This window comes from Salvelinus fontinalis, chromosome 14 (assembly GCF_029448725.1).
Source record: "Salvelinus fontinalis isolate EN_2023a chromosome 14, ASM2944872v1, whole genome shotgun sequence".
In the NCBI taxonomy this organism is placed as follows: domain Eukaryota; kingdom Metazoa; phylum Chordata; class Actinopteri; order Salmoniformes; family Salmonidae; genus Salvelinus; species Salvelinus fontinalis.
Window position 1 is genome coordinate 52,306,243 of NC_074678.1, and position 21,522 is coordinate 52,327,764.

Sequence of the window (21,522 nt, forward strand, 5' to 3'; positions counted from 1 at the left end):
TAATGAATTACACATTTCTTAATTATCTTCGATTAATTCTGACTATTTTGAGGAAGTGTACTGGCTATGTTGTTTATACAGCATCTCAAGAGGGAAATGGGTAAGACGTCTGTGCATATTGCTGTTATGATCCATTTTAAGATGAGTGTTTGCCTACTGTCAGAACTAATGTACCTTAAAACTTAAATGAAACGGTTAGTCTCAAATAGTCACCTGTCCGATTTAATAGCCGGGTTGTTTGAGGTTACAATGAATTACCATGAATTGTTAGAGGTTTAATGTTTGATATGTTACATTAAATAATTCAGCAATGTCTCTGAAAAATGATGCCATTTTTATCGTCAGTAAGGAACTGCTATCTATTGGCTGCTAACAGCTGAGAACTGCCAGCTAACTGGCAAGCACAAAAATTGTCAACAACTTTGGGAGTAGAGACCCTTAGAAATCAGCAGATGTATATGCCATACCTGTCAGGTGGATGGATTTTCTTGGCAAAGAACAAATGCTCACTAACAGGGATGTAAACTAATTTGAGCACAACATTTGAGAGAAAGAAGCTTTTTGTGCGTGTGGAAAATGTCTTGGCTCTTTTATTTCAGGACCAACACTTTACATGTTGCATTTATATTTTTATTCAGTGTATTTTAATTGACTGATTTCCTTATATGAACTGTGACTCAGTAAAATCTTTGAACATGTTGCGTTTGACTGGAAGTCCATGGGTATCTGCTAGCATGACATACACATCTGACTCTGGGGAAGTAGAGAAAGAGCCCTTGTCTGTTAGATATTCAAATTGTATTTTTCCACAAGGACCCAACAAATTAGAACTGGAAATGTGGTAATATGCTAACTTGAACATGTGTTATGCCAACTAAATATCCAATAAATAACATTCAGCATATTGAAAAGTATGTTCATAATCTTTAATGGGATTTTCAATGATGCAACATCACATACGCAATAATATAATATTACAGAGCATGAATCAAAAGTGCATTTCATGTTTTCATATCTATGAGTCAGGTATGAGGATACTGACCCACCCAGAGGACAGTTTAATGAATGGTGGTAAGGAGCATATGCCCCTCTTTCCCTAATGTTACATAATCCTCTTTGACAGTGGTATTTGGCAGCAGGAAACTCGACCGATACATCACAATGACTTACACAGTGAAACAAGTTCCAAGCTTCTTCTAACTACAACATTGTGTACCAATACTAAATTACAATTATTAGAATCACATGTTACATGAACAATTCAAATGTAGGTAGCCCTCATCTAGAGAATTGCGTCTCAGAGATCAGAGTTTGTTGAAGGACTTTTTCCACATACTAAAAATAAATGTTCACGCGTCACATTCAGAAGCAAATGCCTTGAACTTGAAAAGACATCGACTTTGCCTGATAGTCATCTGAGATTTTAACATTCACTAGTAGAGCATTTGCTAGTGGGCACAAGCAAAATATGTTTGTTTCCATTGCATGCACCATAGTTATACATTTTGAATCCATCAGGTAACATTTAGAAAATCTTTGCAGAGACAGAAGAGTGAAGTATTGTACGCATCACTTGAGCTCTATCAATTGTACAATTATTTCCCACCTAGGCAGTTAAATTGAGCATGGTCAGAACAGGCTTTTTACAGAAGGCTCAAATGAATACATAATATAAGACAAGCTTAACAGCTCAAACAAGTCATCATGAAATGTATGATGGATTTCCTTGTTTTGTTTTTTAAAGGGATTAATTCCCTTGGAATAGACTCTAACTACACAAACAGGCACATAGAAATGGTGTATTTCATGAATCAAAATTTAACTCAGTCATACCGCATGAGGGTAGAATACAAAAATATCCTCATCATACGTCTTTCAGCATATATGATATGCCATGTTCTCTCTTATCTTTACCAGGATCCTTTGTCAACTGACTTTGGGCACTGACTGTCCACGGGGAAAACAGATCATCAGCTAGATGCATGAGTGATCTGACAAAGCAACCTGGATTCAGTTAGCAACTGTGGACCCTCCAGGGCTCATAAAACACTATTCTCAAAATGATGCAATTATCGACTGAATACGAAGCAGATCTCTATTGTGGATAATTGCTCAGGCTGCATGCTGGTCTGCTCACAACAGGTTATATAGCCCTATTAATCAGAGCTGGGTTCTAGCGGTTTTGGTGTAAGGCAAAAAAAAAGGAAAAAATGAAGGTACTTTTCATTAAGGTACCCTAGCTTTACCGTATGCTTCCCAGTCTAAACAGCTTGCACATTTTTTATGACAAACATTTGTGACGTTTTGGTGTTTGGCAGGGGGGGTTTTTCGGCTCTTCGAGCACACCATTTATTTTTCTTGAGGTTTGTCAAATTTTGGTAGCCGGAGACTACGCCCCTTCGTCGGTAATTCAAACAGTAGGGATTCTTCTATTAAGAATACTAGTTCATGCGCATTTTTTCACTTAAAAAAATACAGCACCAAACATCTTAGTTAGATGAAGAAATTGCATGTCTAAGATCTCTTTGCTTATAATGTCAATGAATTACAGATTTCTAAATTATCTTAGATTTCTCAAGAATAGTCTGAATTAGTGTACTGGCTATGTTGTTGATACAGCATCTCAAGAGGGACAAACAGTAATATTGTCGCTTTTGTCTCGTTTCTCAAGCGATTTTAAGGGAGTATGCGAACACAGACGTTCACTTCGCCTAGCCGAGTTCTGCTAGGAGCAAACCAAACCTATGTATGCAGATGACTTTAGGAGGGCTGTAAAGAGTAGTAGTTTTTAGACTGCTAATTGTTATTAACCCAAAGAATGAGGTGATTGTCATTTTGGTGCTTGCTCAAATAGTGAGCTATATGTATTTGTATTTATTATGGATCGCCATTAGCTGCTGCATGGCTTCCTGGGGTCCAGCAAAATGAATTAGTTTATAACATTTTTAAACATTACATTCACATATTTCACAACACACTGTGTGCCCTCAGGCCCCTACTTCACCATTACCACATATCTACAGTACTAAATCCATTGGTATGTATAGTGCATATGTTATCATATGTGTGTGTGTGTCTGTGCCAATGTTTGTGTTGCTTCACAGTCCCCACTGTTCCATAAGGTGTTTTTAATCTGCTTATTAAATCAAATTTGACTGCTTGCGTCAGTTACTTGATGTGGAATAGAGTTCCATGTAGTCATGGCTCGATGTAGTACTGTGTACCTCCCATAGTCTGTTCTGGACTTGGGGACTGTGAAGAGACCTCTCGTGGCATGTCTTAGACAGACAGCTCGGTGCATTAGTAGTTTAGACAGACAGCTCGGTGCATTCAACATGTCAATACCTTTCATAAAAGGTAGTGATGAAGTCAATCTCTCCTCCACATTCAGCCAGGAGACATGCATATTATTAATAGTAGCTCTCTGTGTACATCCAAGGGCCACTCCCCGTGCTGCCCTGTTCTGAGCCAAATGCAATTTTCCAAAGTCCTTTTTTGTGGCACCTGACCACACGACTGAACAGTAGGCAAGGTGCGACAAAACTAGGGCATGTAGGACCTGCCTTGTTGATAGTGTTGTTAAGAAGGCAGAGCATCACTTTATTATAGACAGACTTCTCTCCATCTGAGCTACTACTGCATCAATATGTTTTGACCATGACAGTTTACAATCTAGTGTTACTCCAAGCAGTTTAGTCATGTGTGGGTGTGTACAGATGTAGGATCTTAATTGGATCACTCTTTTGTAGCTGATAATGTTTCTGCACCGCAAGAAATGTAATATAGACTTGGCCCTCGCTTCATACTCGTTTATAAAGGCTTTTAAGTTTGTAGTTCCCACTTTAACATGTCAGACTTTATGTGCCCTAATGAAAAATGTATCAATGATGTTGTTCTTGCTGCTAGTGAGTCTCTGATCCACCTCTACGCAGACGACACCATTCTGTATACTTCTGGCCCTTCTTTGGACACTGTGTTAACTAACCTCCAGACGAGCTTCAATGCCATACAACTCTCCTTCCGTGGCCTCCAACTGTTCTTAAATACAAGTAAAGCTAAATGCATACTCTTCAACCGATCGCTGTCTGCACCTGCCCGCCCGTCCAGCATCACTACTCTGGACGGTTCTGACTTAGAATATGTGGACAACTACAAATACCTAGGTGTCTGTTTAGACTGTAAACTCTCCTTCCAGACTCACATCAAACATCTCCAATCCAAAGTTAAATCTAGAATTGGCTTCCTATTTCACAACAAAGCATCCTTCACACATGCTGCCAAACATACCCTCGTAAACTGGCCATCCTGCCGATCCTCGACTTCGGCGATGTCATTTACAAAATAGCCTCCAATACCTTACTCAATAAAGTGGATGCAGTCTATCACAGTGCCATCCGTTTTGTCACCAAAGCCCCATATACTACCCACCACTGTGACCTGTACGTTTTCGTTGGCTGGTCCTCGCTTCATACTCATCGCCAAACACACTGGCTCCAGGTCTTCTACAAGACCCTGCTAGGTCAAGTCCCCCCTTATCTCAGCTCGCTGGTCACCATAGCAGCACCCACCTGTAGCACGCGCTCCAGCAGGTATATCTCTCTGGTCATCCCCAAAGCCAATTCTTCCTTTGGCCGCCTCTCCTTCCAGTTCTCTGCTGCCAATGACTGGAACAAACTACAAAAATCTCTGAAACTGGAAACACTTATATCCTTCACTAGCTTTAAGCACCAGCTGTCAGAGCAGCTCACAGATTACTGCACCTGTACATAGCCCATCTATAATTTAGCACAAACAACTACCTCTTCCCCTACTGTATTTATTTATTTTGCTCCTTTGCACCCCATAATTTCTATTTCTACTTTGCACATTCTTCCACTGCAAATCTACAATTCCAGTGTTTTACTTGCTATATTGTATTTACCTCGCCACCATGGCCTTTTTTTGCCTTTACCTTCCTTATCTCACCTCATTTGCTCACATTTTATATAGACTTATTTTTTCTACTGTATTATTGACTGTATGTTTGTTTTACTCCATGTGCAACTCTGTGTTGTATGTGTCGAACTGCTTTGCTTTATCTCTGCCAGGTCGCAATTTTAAATGAGAACTTGTTCTCAACTTGCCTACCTGGTTAAATAAAGGTGAAATATATATATATATTTTTAATTAGCTGTTGCTGCAGGGTTATTTTCCTGCAGCAACATCAATAACAATAACAGAAAATACAGTGGGAGCAATATAAATCAATTATTTGGCATCACCAAAATGACAAATCACACAATTTAAACTAATATCAAATTTTAGAAGAACTCATTATTTATAAACGACTTATTGCAGCGAATTCAGGAGTAGTCCAACCAGTATTCAAACCATCAACACAACATCTTAGCTGTAAATCGAGAGATCCGTACCTCTTGCCTAGAATGGTCCTTCGTGAAAGTACGCCCCTGTGATTTTCTTTCTCAAGCTCCTCAGGGCACCCCGTCAATGGCATCATGGTAGCTTCAACTCATGTCTTACACCGATGCAGCGCATTTTAGGGGTGGCCCTGCCCAGAACTCAAATCCGGGTCCAATGACTGTCAATCCAACAACTTAGCCCTTACAAACCTCTTGGAGAAGGTGCTAGGTGTTGTGTTATGGTCTCTACAATAGGAACTATAATTAAGCGCCTTTAAAACCCAAATAAAGGGTACCTTAATGTAGTACCTCAGTGTTACCCCTGAGGGTGCAACATTGAATTACAGTGTATGCATTATTTTCTCTTAGCAGAGATCCTGTTCTGCAAGGCTAAGCCAACATTCAAGTTATTTTTCTCAAAATCCTCTATCCACATATCTCTGAGTAGTAGGCCTAATGGTCTAATTCATTCATATTTTATGAGAGCAAATGATATCTTGCAAAGCTCATTATGGAACTGCAAGTGTTGAAACGGAGCCAGTGTACTCAGCAGGGATCATTATCACCTTTTTTCCTTTCTATTGTGGAAGCACTGCATGAGGAAAATGTAATTTGCCTCCACGTGATTTGAAGAGTAAAGCCTTGGAAAATTGCCTATGGACAATTAAAATGGTATAACAGCATGTTCATCAAAAAATGCATAGATGACGTGACACCTTTAGTTTCTTTCAAATCGTACCCGAATCAAAAATCGTGGTTTGATAGGAACCTTGTAGGAAAACTTGGCAAGGTTGACCGGGGACCTTAGTTTGTTTAAACAGTACAAATATGACTTAGGCAGAACGATCAAGATGGCAAAACACAAGTATTGAGACAAAGTGGAGGAGCAATTCAGCGGGTCGGACACAAGGCGTATGTGACAGGGGCTCATAACGATCACGGATTACAAAAAGAAAGCCAGCCACGTCACCGACACCAATGCCACCCTACCAGACGAGCTAGACACCTTTCTGAAAAATGGAGCACTATGACCCTGGGTTACTGAAGAGAGCCCCTGGTGACAACGTGGGCTACGCACACAGTCTCCACAGTATGTAAGACATTAAAATGTGTTAATCCTCGCAAGGCTGCCGGCCCAGATGGCATCTCTAGCCGTGCCCTCAGCAGAGCAGCTGGCTGTTGTGTCTGGCATTTTCAATCTCTCCCTAGTTCAGGCCTCTATACCCACCTGCTTCAAGATGTCCAGTATCATCCCTATGCCCAAGAAAGGGAAAGTAACTGAACTGAATAACTACTGACCAGTAGCACTCACTTCCGTAATCATGAAGTGCTTTGAGAGGCTAGTCAAAGACCATATCACCTCCTCCCTCCCGACACACTCGACCCTCTCTATTTTGCCTACCGCCCTGACAGATCCACAGACGCACAGCACACTGCCCATAGCCACCTGGACAAAAGGAATGCCTATGTGAGGATGCTGTTCATTGAATACACCTCTGCTTTCAATACCATAGTGCCCTATAAGCTCCCACAAGGGTGCGTCTTCAGTCCCCTTCTGTATTATCTGTTTACCCATGACTGCGTGGCCTCACACAGTTCCAACTCCATCATCAAGTTCGCTGACGACACAACAGTAGTAGGCCTGATTACCAACAATGATGAGAAAGACTACAGGGAGGAGGTAGGCTCTCTGATGGCATTGTGCCAGGTAAACAACCACTCCCTCAATGTTAGCAAAACAAAGGAGCGGATTGTGTACTTCAGAAGGAACCAGGCTGGACACGCCCCGATCCTCATCAACAGGGCCGCCGTGGAGACGGGCAATAATTTCTCAGCGTACACATCTCAGAGAAGCTGAAATGGTCTAACCACATGGACGCCGTAGTGAAGAAGGCACGACAGCAACTCTTCAACCTCTCGATGCCGAAGAAATCCGGTGTTCAGTGTTCTGCAGGAGCACCATCGAGAGCATACTGTTGGGCTGCATCACAGCCTGGTACGGCAACACCCCCACACCCTCAACTCTCACTTAATTTACATGTAACAACTCCCCCTATGGACACTCTTTCTCCTGTTGCTCCCCCGCCCAACGGACTTTACTCTGCCCCCACCCCAATGACATTTATCACTGTTGCAGTTGTTAATATGGAAATGATTACTTTAGTTTTTATTTCACTCACTGGTCATGCTGCTGCTCCCCCTATGGGCATTCCACCCCACCCCCTCAACAGTCTTTACTCTGGACATTTTATGTATTCATCACTGCCACAGTTGTTGTTATGTATATAGTTCTATTTCTATTGTTTTATTACCATTTTCATGACTTTATTTCACTAGTCCTGCATGTTGGAGCTCGAAGCCTCATATTTTCACTGTACCCTGCAATCACACCTGCAACCCTGTACATGTGGCAATTAAAACATCTGAATGTTTTCTGTCATGAGAAAGATGACGTAAACTCTGCTTACAAATATACAGTTCATTAAGTTGAAGTTAATTCAATCTGAGAGTAATTGCGTTCATCACACAATCATGTCTCAGGGCAACCTGTACATAATAATTATGTTAAATGCTTGAACGCAACCCTGGAGTGAAACTAATTTCTAGACGAACAGAGAGATTCAAATCCCTTCATTAAATTGACCACTGGATATCGTAGAAACTCGCCTCTCAAAATGATACATTAGCATGTTCAACACCTATAATAAACAAATAACATGCAAATCCCTGATTGCACATTAATAGTGAACAAAGAACGTGACGTAAATATAAACCTTACTCAATGTCACAGAAATGTGTTCCTCTGCAAAATGCACTTAAAACACCATAGATAAACTGATCTCCTTGCTGCAATAGCACAGTATTCAACGCTTATCTCTCCCTTTAATCTCAATAACTTCCTACGGTTAAACACTTGAGCTGGTTTCTGAGGCAGACTGGTTTGACAATCATTGAAGAAATTCTGTCTGTAATAACAATGTTGACAGATAATTATTGGCATAGGTGAGAAACTGAAAATACACAAGCTCTCAAGTTTGCCTGCCAGTTAGCATCATTATGTTACCCAAGTAACCACCTAGGTAGTTGGCTCATACATGTTTTTCAATATGCTAGGCATGGTAAGGCAAGGTGAGGCACTGTACAGTATGACGTCATTCATGTTGTTGTCCAGGACTGATGAAGAAGTAACGGCTCATGGAGAACACCATCCCACTGACATGATTCATGAACTACCATACAACATGAAAGAGGACATTATCATATCCACTCACAGCATAGGCTGCTGCAGGCATGACCATATGAGAAATATACAGTACATGCTTAAGAAAAATCATTCAATCAGGTCTTCCAAGGCTTTTGTTTGAACATATTCAATCCCTTATAAAACAAGAAATTCAAGAGACAATAGGAATAAACAAAACCTTTACATGACCAAAATGTAAATTACCAAAATGTAAATAGCAGAAGCTCAATGGGGTCCATAATTATTGGCACCCTTGATAGAGATAAGCATAAAAGATAATCAAATAAATAATATAAATAGTGAGCTATATAGTATGCTCAAAAAAATGGGGCAATTTTATTCTGTCTTGGTTAATTGACCACAAAATCAACATTTTGCAATGGCCATCTGTCGGACTTGAACCCCATTTGAAGAGGGCCGTCCATAAGCCCAGACAAAGGATATCAAGGATCTGGAAATATTCTGTATGGAGGAATGTTCCAAGATCCCTCCCAAACTGTTCTCCAATCTCATTCATTTAAGGATTGAACCATTTCCCACCCCCAATTTTCGCCTAAAATGACATACCCAAAACTAACTGCCTGTAGCTCAATACCTGAAGCAAGGATTTGCATATTCTTGATACCATTTGAAAGGAAACACTTTGAAGTTTGTGGAAATGTTAAATTAATGTAGGAAAATATAACACATTAGGTCTGGTAAAAGATAATACAAAGTAAAAAACATTTTTTTTTGTACCGTCTTTGAAATGTAAGAGAAAGGCCATAATGTATTGTTCCAGCCCAGTCTCAATTTAGATATTGTCCACTAGATGGCAGCAGTGAATGTGCAAAGTATTAGACTGATCCAATGAACCTTTGTATTGATGTTCAAAATGTTGTATCCCAAATGTGTCTACTTGATTTATAAATACATGTTCAAGTTCACAACTGTGCACTCTCCTCAAAAAATAGCATGGTATTCTTTCACTGTAATAGCTACTGTAAATTGAAGAGTGCAGTTAGATTACCAAGAATTTAAGCTTTCTGCCCATATCAAATATGTCTATGTCCTGGGAAATTGTCTTGTTACTTACAACCTAAGCACAGTAGCCTACGTTAGCTCAACCGTCTTGTTGTGGTTTTTAAACAGTTTAGAAAAAAAGTTAAGAACTATTGGAATTAAACATGTCACACATTCCATGCATCATTACATTTAACATCAACTTTGTTATGTGAAATGCAAATGTAATACCATTAGGTCAAAAACGATATTCCATCAACCGTGGCGTTATCCTCGCAAGGGTAGGAGTAGGCCTACTGCAAACAGGGGTGCCAATAATTTTTACCCCTATCTTTTAGAGTTTTAATTATTATTATTATTTTTTTGTATTTAACCTTTCTCCAACTAGGCAAGTCAGTTAAGAACAAATTCTTATTTACAATGACGGCCTACACCGGCCAAACCCGGACAACGCTGGGCCAATTGTGCGCTGCCCTATGGGACAATTGTGCGCTGCCCTATTCCAACCAGGCTAGTGTAGTGACGCCTCTAGCATGCAGTGCCTTAGACCACTGAACCAGGGTGTCTGTAGTGACGCCTCTAGCACTGAGATGCAGTGCCTTAGACCGCTGCGCCACTCAGGAGTTAAACAAAATCTTTATCAGAGCAATTGTATTAGCATAAAATAATATACATTTCCTATTTATTTGATACTGTTTTTTTTGCTCATTTTTTATCAAGGGTGCGAATAATTGTGGACCCCCCTGTACATATGACAGCATATCCCCAATAGGTAGCATCTTCAGCACATTCAGAGTTAAACCCACATTTCAGTGTTCAACACAGAAACAACAAATATCAATGCCTTTTCCATATATCAACGCATTTTGCAATCTTCTAAATTAGCATATATAATACTGCGCAATCTATTCCAGTTTCGAGTACACTTGCCTTGCAGATGTTCCCCTTTTTTTAAATGTGGTTACAAATCTAGTCTATTACAGATGACAAAGTGAAGAATGATTTGAATTAAACATGTCACACATTCCAGCCATCATTACATTTAACGTCAACTTTGTTACATGAAATGCAAATGTGATTCCAGAAAGTCAAAAACTATATTCCACCAACAGTTGTCAACTGTCAAAAGGCTGCATCACATCCCCTTACGAGCACTAATTCATTCAATAATTCACTGACATTGTTTTAACTTGTTGGTTGAAAAACAAAATAGTATCTTCTGATTGAGAATGTCTGTTTGTGTTTGGTAGGGGTGTAATGCTATTGAGCAATCATGAAAAAAATCCCCCTGGAAGTCATTGGCTTTAACAGTCCAAAGTGAAGGTTGCAGAGGTCACGTTTTCACATGCTGGTTTTGTGAGCCTCACGAGAATATATGCAACCAAACAAAAATGTGTGCACATGGAGAGCATTGCCAGGTCCATTAACACACTAACAAAGTAATTTATGTTATTAGTGGCACAACATTATTGCACAATAACTGTTTTTGGACTGTGGGTGATCGGGAAAAAAAATTGTAATCAGGTCAGGTCATCCTTAAGTTTGATCGGGTCCATTTACTCTTTCTACAGACCGTTAGTGTCAGAAGGCTGCTTGTTGAGAGCATCCAGGGCCGCCTGAGTCTCCTTTTGTCCATCTATGGAGCAGTTGGACACAGCATTGGCCACCTGGCAGAACTTGCGCAGTATAATCTCCCTTAGAAGCAGGTAAACCCAAGGGTCCAGGATCTGGTTCAGAGAGGCCAGGCGAATGGCGGTGAGAAAGAAGTTACAGTCCACCTGGACGTCTTGACGAGGAGTGAAAGACACCTCTGCCGCTTTGCAGTGATGTGAAGACGTCTGTGTCGAGATCATTCTTAACATCAGCACCTAAAGAAAAGAGTCAGTGACAATTGAATCAAGAGTACCTTGGAGGGTCTCGCTTTACTTAACATCATTACTAATTTATCGATATACGAGATACCATACCTGGTCACAGAGATGGCAAACTCTTCCTTCTGTCACTACAGATTTCGGTAATTATGTAATTGTTTGGTTTTGTCATGCAGGGCTCACTTTTTATTTTATTTTATTACTTAGATTAACGCACGGGTGCGTCCAATGGATTTTAATCAGCTCTCAAAAGGCGTGGTTAACATGTGGTTGTCCTTCATCTGATTAAGATGATCCGATCACTAACTGATTGAGATTCGTTGTGGCTGCACATGGTAATAAAATGTGTCTCATCTGCCCACTGCAAATTAATCCAACCTGCCTTGGACATCCCCTTATGACAAGCTGTATAAATCGACAGAAAACAGCACAGTTTTATAGTCAATAGCTGTATAATATCATCATTACAACCTACTTTTTTTATCCAGCGATTTAAGGCTGGTCATAACACTGTTCCAATAACCTAGCCCTGTCCACAGCCTGTCCTATCCCTAAGAAAGTCACTGCACAAAACAAGCTGAGTATCTGGATGTGTGTACAAAATACATTTAATGCACAGTATAAATAAAAATTACACTTAGGCCTTATTGCACACTGTAGAAGCAGAAACAGGATCAATTATAGAGCACGCCAAAAAGTGCATCTAATGGTGCAACGCATTTACCAAAACAGGTCTCTGGACAGGGTTGATATTTATGAATGGATGTTAACCATTCTACCGAAACAGCCAATTGTTATTTTCTGGAGTGCATTAAATCTAAACTGGACATCGGAGAAGTCGGCACAGTCTTTTTGGATCTTGAAAAGGCCTTTGAAACTGTGAGTCATGTTGTCCTCCTATCCACACTATCCTCCCTTAACCTCTCCTGGGCACGTGAGACGATAGCGTCCCACCTCTTCAACAGCCAGTGAAACTGCTGGGCGCCAAATTCAAATACAGAAATACTCATTATAAAAATTCAGAAAACAAAACATATTTTACATAGGTTTAAAGATGAACTTCTTGTGAATCCAACCACGGTGTCAGATTTAAAAAATGCTTTACGGCGAAAGCATACCTTACGATTATTTGAGCACATAGCCCACTAGACAAATCATTACAAACAGTAGCCAGCCAAGTAGAACAGTTACACATGTCAGAAATAGAGATATAATTAATCCCTTACCTTTGATGATCTTCATATGGTTGCACTCAGCAGCATTCATTTATTCAATAAATGTTTATTTTGTTTGGTAAAGTCTCTTTATATCCAAAAACCTCTTTTGTTTGCGCGTTTTCTTCAGTAATCCACAGGCTCAAACACAGTCAAAACAGGAAGACAAAAAAATCCAAATTGTATCTGTAAAGTTCATAGAAACATGCCAAACGATGTTCATATTCAAACCTCAGGTTGTTTTTAGCCTAAATAATCAATAATATTTCAACCGGACAATAACGTTGTCAATTTAAAAGGTAAACAAGAAACGCACTCTCTCGTCCGTAAAATGCTTTTACGGTTACAGAACTCAACAAATGTGTGCGAAAGAGAAATGGGAGGGATGCTGGGGGCTGCAGGGCCTGGGTTACCTATACATCGCCAGAGGAACAGAGGAGGAGTAGGAACAGAGTACGGCTAAAGGCTAAAAGAACTGGTCGTCTAGTGAGTTTGGAACAGAGAGTAAGAGGAGCAGATTTCTGGGCGCGGAAGAATAGATTCAAGCCATAATGTACATACAAGGGTATGGTAGGATGTGAGTACAGTGGAGGTAAACCTAGGCATTGAGTGACGATAAGAGAGGCACCAGTAATTGTTTCAGGCTTGTATTCTGAAAAATGAAGAAGTAAGAGCAGTCTGAATGAGTGGACCCTAAAGTGTCACAGCAACAATGTTGCTCTTGCTGCTGATGATTCCCTGATCTACCTCTACGCAGATGACACCATTCTGTATACATCTGGCCCTTCTTTTGACACTGTGTTAAGCTATTTTTTCCACAACTTTGGAAGTATGCTTAGGGTCATTGTCTTCCTCATGATGCCATCTATTTTATGAAGTGCATCAGTCCCTACTGCAGCAAAGCACCCCCACAACATGATGCTGCCACCCCTGTGCTTCACGGTTGGGATGGTGTCTTCAGCTTGTAAGCCTCCCCTTTTTCCTCCAAACATAATGGTCATTATGGCCAAACAGTTCTATTTTTCTTTCATCAGACCAGAGAACATTTCTCCAAAAAGTATGATTTTTGTCCCCATGTGCAGTTGAAAACCGTAGTCTGGCTTTTTTATGGTGGTTTTGGAGCAGTGGCTTCTTCCTTGCTGAGCGGCCTTTCAGGTTATGTCGATATAAGACTGGTATTAATGTGGATATAGATAATGTTGTACCTGTTTCCTCAAGCATCTTCACATGGTCCTTTGCTGTTGTTCTGGGATTGATTTGCACTTTTCGCACCAAAGTACGTTCATCTCTAGGAGACTGAACACATCTCTTTCCTCAGAGGTATGACGGCTGCGTGGTCCCATGGCATTTATACTTGTGCACTATTGTTTGTCCAGATGAACGTGGCACCTTCAGGCATTTGGAAATTGCTCCCAAGGATGAACCAGACTTGTGGAGGTCTACAATTTTTTTCAGAGGTTTTGACTGATTTCTTTTGATTTTCCCATGATGTCAAGCAAAGAGGCACTGAGTTTGAAAGTAGGCCTTGAAATATATCCACAGGTACACCTCCAATTGACTCAAATGATGTCAATTAGCCTATCAGAAGCTTTTAAAGCCATGACATCATTTTCTGGAATTTTCCAAGCTGTTAAAAGACACAGTCAACTGAGTGTATGTAAACTTTTGACCCACTGCAATTGTGGTTCAGTGAATTAAAAGTGAAATAATCTGTCTATAAACAATTGTTGGAAAAATGACTGAGGCATGTCCTGTGACATGTCACAATGTTCCCACCTGTGCTAAAGACCCTGTCTGAAGGGGCACTTGTAGCAGGAATGCACAGGTACTTTTTAAGCAAGCTTACTCAGTCTTGGGAAGTTGGCCTCATGGAGCCTCCACCACTCAAGTGGGTCTTTGTCTGGGTCTGTGTCAGGGGACATTATCAAGTAACTTGACAACTCAGTTTTGATGTCCTCCTCAGACTGTGGGCCAGACAGCACTGTCTTCTTGAAGAAGCTTGCAAGTGTTTTCTTGCCTAGGTTCACTTTCTTCTTCTTGGTGCACATTTCTGCTAGAGTGTTGTGTGCTTTCCTCAGCTAGAAGAGACTTCAGCTCCAAAACAGCTCTTTGTTTGATGCTCTCAATCTTGTCATCTGCTATATATGTTGTCCTGAAACAGGGATCCACCAGCGGGGCTATATCAAGGAGTTCAACTAACAGGATCTTCGTACTTGTCATTGAGATACTGTAGTGTGGCACTCTTGATTTTCTTTGTGAGCGTGCCCTCACCTTCCTCTGGCTACAGGAGGCTGCTGTTGAACAGGTTTAGCACAGGCTTGAGGTATGAGACGCTGACGTAGTTCTCCCCAGACAGCGTGTCAGTGAATTCCTGTAGTGGGCCCATGGTTTGTTCACTGATTCCAACACATCAATTTCCTGATAGTTGGGCACCAGGTGCCTGCTTTTTTTCTCTGAGCCCAGGACTCGGGCTATGGCCTTTTCTTGTTCCAGGATTCATTCTATCATCTTCTATCTTGACCCCCGCCTGGTTGGGGACTCTGTGATGAGCTGGTGAGTGGGTTGACTGAGCTCAGTCTGTGCTAGAAACAAGTCTATCCTCTTCTTCCAGCTGAAGGAAAAGATACTGACCACCTTCTTGCACAACCCAATGGCACGGTCAACTCGTGTGTCTTTCCCACCATTCTCTGAAAAGAATGAAGAAACAAAGGATTCTAAGAATGGCAGCATGTTCAATAATGTCACAAGGACAGCATTCAGTTGACCTGTCTAACCAACACCACCCCCCCTCCCACCCACATGTCTATTCTATTGTTTAGGAATGTTTGACCACTAGCTGTTTGAATATGTAATTGATATAATCATGTTGATTGAAAGTGTATTAATTTAGTTAATTTGTTGTTGTAATTAAAACAGCCTGTGGTTATTTGCTATTGGATTGGCAGAATGACACAACTACTAACACATTAGCCTACAGCTGGCCTGCACATAACCTTTTTGAATGCACTTCAATTATCCAATGTCACACTTACCGATGGCGAGGTCAAGCGCACCGCTTTTATCACTTTGCTCCCGCTGTCAGTTGTCATGCACACCTGTCGGTCTTCGTTCATCTTCCACGATGCCAGAGAGTCTTTGAGACCCTGGGCTATTACTTCACCCGTATGATCATCGGGGAAGTAAGACGTCTGGAGGCAGACATTTTGCAATTTCCAGTCTTCATTTACGTAGTGGACTTTCAAACTTAGGTATGGCTCTGACATTCTGCTCGACCATATACCGGCTGTGGTGGAACAATTTGAAACACTAGCCAGCTTCTCTGTGACTCTTTTGCGTGTAGCAGTGTATAATCGCGACAGGGCTTCTTCAGTGAAATACTTGCGGCTTGGCAGCTGATATTTGTGGTCAACTGTACCTAGTAGATTTTTAAAGCCTGGCTTTTGTACTGTAAAGATTGGAACCATGTCTTTCGCTATGTAATAGGTCACTGCCTCCGTTATCTCCTTCCACCTCAAACTTTTCTTGTCATAAGGGATTAAGTTTGAAAAGGATGCAGCTATGGTAGTTTGTCTTTTAGCAGACATTTTGGGAATCGGGCGACTGGAATCGGCATTGCGTAACCTCACGCATTCCTCTCATTCCACCGCGTGTTTCAGTTGCAGATGATGGAAGAGGTTGGTTGTGCTGCTGCTTATCGTAGCAATTGTCTTTCGACACATTTCGCACAGGACATTCGTTTGCTGAACATCAGACCTCTTAAACCCGAACCACTTCCATATTACTGAAAAAAACATTGCTGTCCTTTTTGGGGATGATTTCATTCTTACGAGAGGCTGAGCTGGCTTCCTCACTTTCCATTTTGGTGGAACTCTTACCGCCGCTACACTTCTCTGCCGTGGATACAATTAGTGAAAGGCTGTCTAGGGTTGTGATTGGTGGATAACCTCTGTGCACCTGTTGTCACACAATTGGGACATGATTCGACATTGGGCTGACAGAGAAGAGACAGTGAGATGCTGCATTTGTTAAATGTTACATTGTAACAAAACCTTGATTCTTGCGATACAGGCATTTTCGATATCGCGCTAAAACAAACTCGAATATATCGGAAAAAAACTTGATATATCGCCCCGCCCTACTTGGTAGTGTGTACTGGTGCTCGACAAGTCGGCGAAAGCCTACATCACCCACGACAGAGAACGGTTGATTATCAAGGGCAATGAATTACATTATCTTGGCATTAATGGGTTTCGTCTTTGAGTTGTCTCGCTGAAATGTTCTTACTCTTTCAAATGACAGCTCAACTTGTTGACTGTTCAATCCACACAGCAGACATTGTGGGCTTGGTTAGGAATGCTGTGTTGCATGTGTAGTGCTACATTTTACCTGGCGTCATTACGTCATGTACCTATGTTATGTAGGTATGCACATCAGCTTTGACATCGGTTTTGCACATCGGCGTTAAACTACACATCGAGCCGATGCTGATATTGGCGTTTTTAGCTAATATCGTCCGATTCCGATAAGTTCACCGATAAATCGTGCTTCTCTAAAAGTAATGATGGACTGTTGTTTCTCTTTGCTTATTTGAGCTGTTCTTACCATAATATGGACTTGGTCTTTTACCAAATAAGAATATTGTCTGTATACCACCCCTACCTTGTCACAACACAACTGATTGGCTCAAACGCATTGAGAAGGAAATAAATTCCACAAATTAACTTTTAACAAAGGCCCACCTGTGAATTGAAATGCATTCCAGGTGACTACCTCATGTAGCTGGTTGAGAGAATGCCAAGAGTTTGCAAAGCTTTCATCAAGGGAAAGGGTGGCAACTTTGATCAACCTCAAATATAAAATGTATTTTGATTTGCTTAACACTTTTTTTGGTTACTACATGATTCCATATGTGTTATTTCATAGTTGATGTCTTCACTATTATTCTACAATGTAGAAAATAGTAAAAATAAAGAAAAACCCTTGAATGAGTAGGTGTGTCCAAACTTTTGACTGGTAATATATGTTCAACTCATAGCTAGTTTATCCAGTGACCATCGCATTTAGAAGGATAGGTACTGACTGAAATGTAGCTGGCTAGTTAGCATGCTGGCTTACAATGGCCATGCAGTAGCCAACTATAGTTAGCTAACACACTTTTGTACATCGCGCTGTAATGTACAATACAATGACCTTATTTTAACGCCCCAAAAACATAATACTTCCAAGTCAACTGTAATATGAATACCATTGTAAAGCACAATTTCTTCCCTTCCCAGTAAAATCAATGACGAGCCCTTCATGCTGCCTGTTTCTGCATGATTGAAGAAGGCAATGAGCTCCGTTGGGTCTTTTTAAAAATGGCGGGTGAAACCTTTAAGCCGTGTGGGGAAACTGCTTTTTTCACCCGATCTGTCCAACGTATCACCTCTAAAACGTAAAGAAAACACTATAAAGAGTTTATATAATGTGTCATCACATACCTATTTGAAGGTTTGTGTCGAATTTGAATCGGGTTTTTAGGGCGGCTGTTGTGGGTTTTGAGTCATGATGGCTTGCAGTCATGACACCAAAAAAATGAATGCACTCAGTTGCACAATTGACTAGGTATCCCCCTTACCCTGTCCCTGTCTCTTTCTTGTTTTTAATCTGAGAGAGAAGCGCTACACCTGGTTGAGAGAGGCTGTACAACACAGAATGAGTTGCAATATGCGTGCTGTACATTAAGCCATGATACATCACAATTTAACGTACAGCGTCAGAGGGGTCCGTTTTTTAACAATTCTGCAATACTATTGGGCCATTACCATGTCAATCGAAGCTTGAATAGAAACGTGGTTCTCAGCACAGACTGATGACCACACAGTCCCATTAGGTTTCATTGCAGCCTTGTTTGAATGCAGCGGTTGTGCAAATTTGTACAGAATGGGTTTAGTCAACAGTAGCTAGATAGCTAATCGTGGACACCAAAAGACACAGCTACCTAGACGTGGGAGCTCATGGGCACACAGCCAACTGGTTAGACATGATTACACCACGGCAACAATAACTAACTTTTTCACTTAGCTTTACACTGACCACCGCTTTTAGGAGGATAGCTAATTACTGAAATGTAGCTAGCTAGACCACTGGCCAGGCAATAGCCACAAACTTATTGTGGACACACAACCTATTATTTGATACATTTGGGTTAACTTGCTCACATCAAACAACACATACCAGACCATTTGTGGAAAGGTCAAAATAACAATTAGTGGGCTAATTTGAGTGAAACTAAAATAGATTGGTAGCTAGCTGATGAGGTTTTCATTTGGTTCAACAATTATGGACAATAACCGTGAACTCAAAAAACATAATTTTCTTAATATATATATTTTAGGAGAAGGGAAGATTCAACTTTATTTATGAAGATAATAGCATTTTTTTTTTCAATTTTATGAGCAGAATGGCACTGTTGGGAGGAGAAGCTTCATTTCCAAAGCGAATTTTCAAACGTGCGATATGATGCATTACAAGAAAAAGACTTACGACAATAATCGTTACCCAAAATGCCATAATCGTCACAGCCCTATTTATTTCCCAAACTGAAGCGGTTTCCCAAGTTGTTCGGTCGGTGTGCGCTAGGTAAACAGGCTAAACAGACTGCTCTGTAGCGCATCTGTGTGACATCAAGCACTCAAGAACGTTAACTAATCACCTCAACCAATCACATGTGTGTGTCAATAAGGTTGTAACTGAGACCATTCCTTTGGAACTTTAATTAAAATGTACGTTCTGTGAATTATTTGTAGTATAGGCGTGCCTTGTTAAATATGATTTTAGTATTTTAGAGAGTTCTACACCACATTAACAAATGCTATAAAACAAGATGAAAACCACCAGAATTTACCAGTAGAGGAAAACCACCAGAACTTACCAGTAAAGGAGCCCAGCATATAAGCAGTACACACATGATTCCCAATAGTTGAATGACTGTCTCCGTGGTTAATCGTTCCCACTGCTTGGATGAGTGAGATGTGCCCGATTTCGTTTTGCAACGAATAAGTAATCCACGAATTGTGACGACGTTGCAGGAGAAAGTCACAAGAAGTGAGAATATCCCAAGAACAGCGAAAGTGATGGAGAAAAACATGTTGCCCGGAACTTCTCTGTCTCCAGTGCTTATGAAGCACCAAGTGCCTGGCCATTGCAGCGTATAGTGCCCAACTCCTGCGACCGGCAACAGCGAGAAAAACAGAACAAGACACCATATAACTGCCAGAATTTGCTTCGTCACACGTGTCTTCATGTGATTGGAGTACCAATGAGGACTTGTAATCGCCAATGCCCTCTCAATTGCCATTGCGCTGGCAAAGAATAGAGAACACAAGCCAAAAGTTGTCATACAGACTCCAAAGAAAGCACACAGACTCCCCGATGAGTCTATGCGGTCCCATTTCAAATCGGCTCTGTAAACCGATATAACTATCGGGCTGGTGAGAAGCTGCCCAAACAGATCAGTCAATGCCAGCGACCCTATGCAGAGTAGGAAAGACTTTTTCCTGTTATTTTCTTTTTTTCTGTACGAGCTATATACCAGCATAAGAGCGAGAGAATTGCCCACCATTCCCGTTACCATCATAGTAATGGGGAAAACAACTGATACGGATCCACAGTTGCCACTTTTGGTGGCATTGCTCTCACGCAAGGACTTGTTGGATTCCAGCATCTCTCCGGGAGAAGAGTTGCGCCAGGTATCCAGAGTCTCAGTTGTCGGAAGTCATCCTCTATTTGAGGATATATACAGGCTAAGTCCACTGTACATGCCCAGCAGCCTCCAAGTGTAGTCTGCAAAGCTACTGTGCGTAAAAACGCGTCACACTTTCTAAAGCACGGGAGGTGGGACTACCTGCAAGAGCATCTGCACAATTTCAAAATTCGGCAGGCCTAACTTTCAACACCAATTGCTCCACGAGGCTAATTTTGGCAGCTGGACAAGGGCCTAATTTAAAGTGCATGTTCACTTTTCTGCTGAAATTACATTGTAAATGTTTTGGCATAGGCCTATATCTAGTAGGCAGCTATGCCTTACATTAAAATATGGCCTAGGCTATTAATGGCTTTGATATAGTTATCTTACCCGAACTAGGGGTTCTGATCCATTCTGAGTTCCACTGAAAAGCTTTTTTAAAATGAGACATTTTGGCCTTGCTGCTGTTTTATTCAATCTTAGTTTTATCACAGCTTTTTCAGGGACCCCTTGGAAGCTCCCTAAACCACATGGTTGGAAATCACTGACCTAGGATTATTCAGAGGCATGGGATAAGCCTAGTTGTTGCATTTAAGAAAATGTAGGCCAACTAGCCTAATTATCACAAGGCAAGCCTATATCCTTCACATTGTAGTTTACTTTTAATTCAATGCCATTTGCTAGCCTGATGTCTCAAACTAAATTATTCTGCTGCTGTGTCATTCACTACATACAATACTAATTACCCTTTAAATCCAGAGGTATTTCATTACGCTGTATGTCGCCTTCAAGGAGTCTTGTCCTGCTACTGAACAGAGAAGTGTAGTGTTTGTAAAGCCACACCATCATAAACTTAAACGGGAGGCAATTTGTCATGATATAATTGGCTTTACAGGCAATGTGTATCATTTAACATTGCTATTATAATAGTACTCACTTATAGGAATAGGTCATTGTTTAAAAGTGGCTAGTTAAACCATAAAGCCATTACTGAAAACCACACATTTTCCATCTTCTATGTTTTGGTAACTTACTGTTTTTCAACAAGACCGAAGAGAGACTGCAA

The 21,522-nt window shown here is 40.9% G+C and overlaps 1 protein-coding gene across 1 annotated transcript; it reads right to left on the reverse strand.

The window, feature by feature from the left end:
• Window positions 1–904: 904 nt before the first annotated feature.
• On the reverse strand, window positions 905–20,673 carry ptger3 (prostaglandin E receptor 3 (subtype EP3)). The gene is made up of 2 exons (XM_055862269.1): window positions 19,644–20,673; window positions 905–11,513 (listed from the first exon to the last, which is right to left on the reverse strand). Exons 1-2 carry the CDS (start codon window positions 20,433–20,435, stop codon window positions 11,211–11,213), a joined length of 1,095 nt encoding a protein of 364 aa, XP_055718244.1. The 5' UTR covers window positions 20,436–20,673; the 3' UTR covers window positions 905–11,210.
• Window positions 20,674–21,522: the final 849 nt, after the last annotated feature.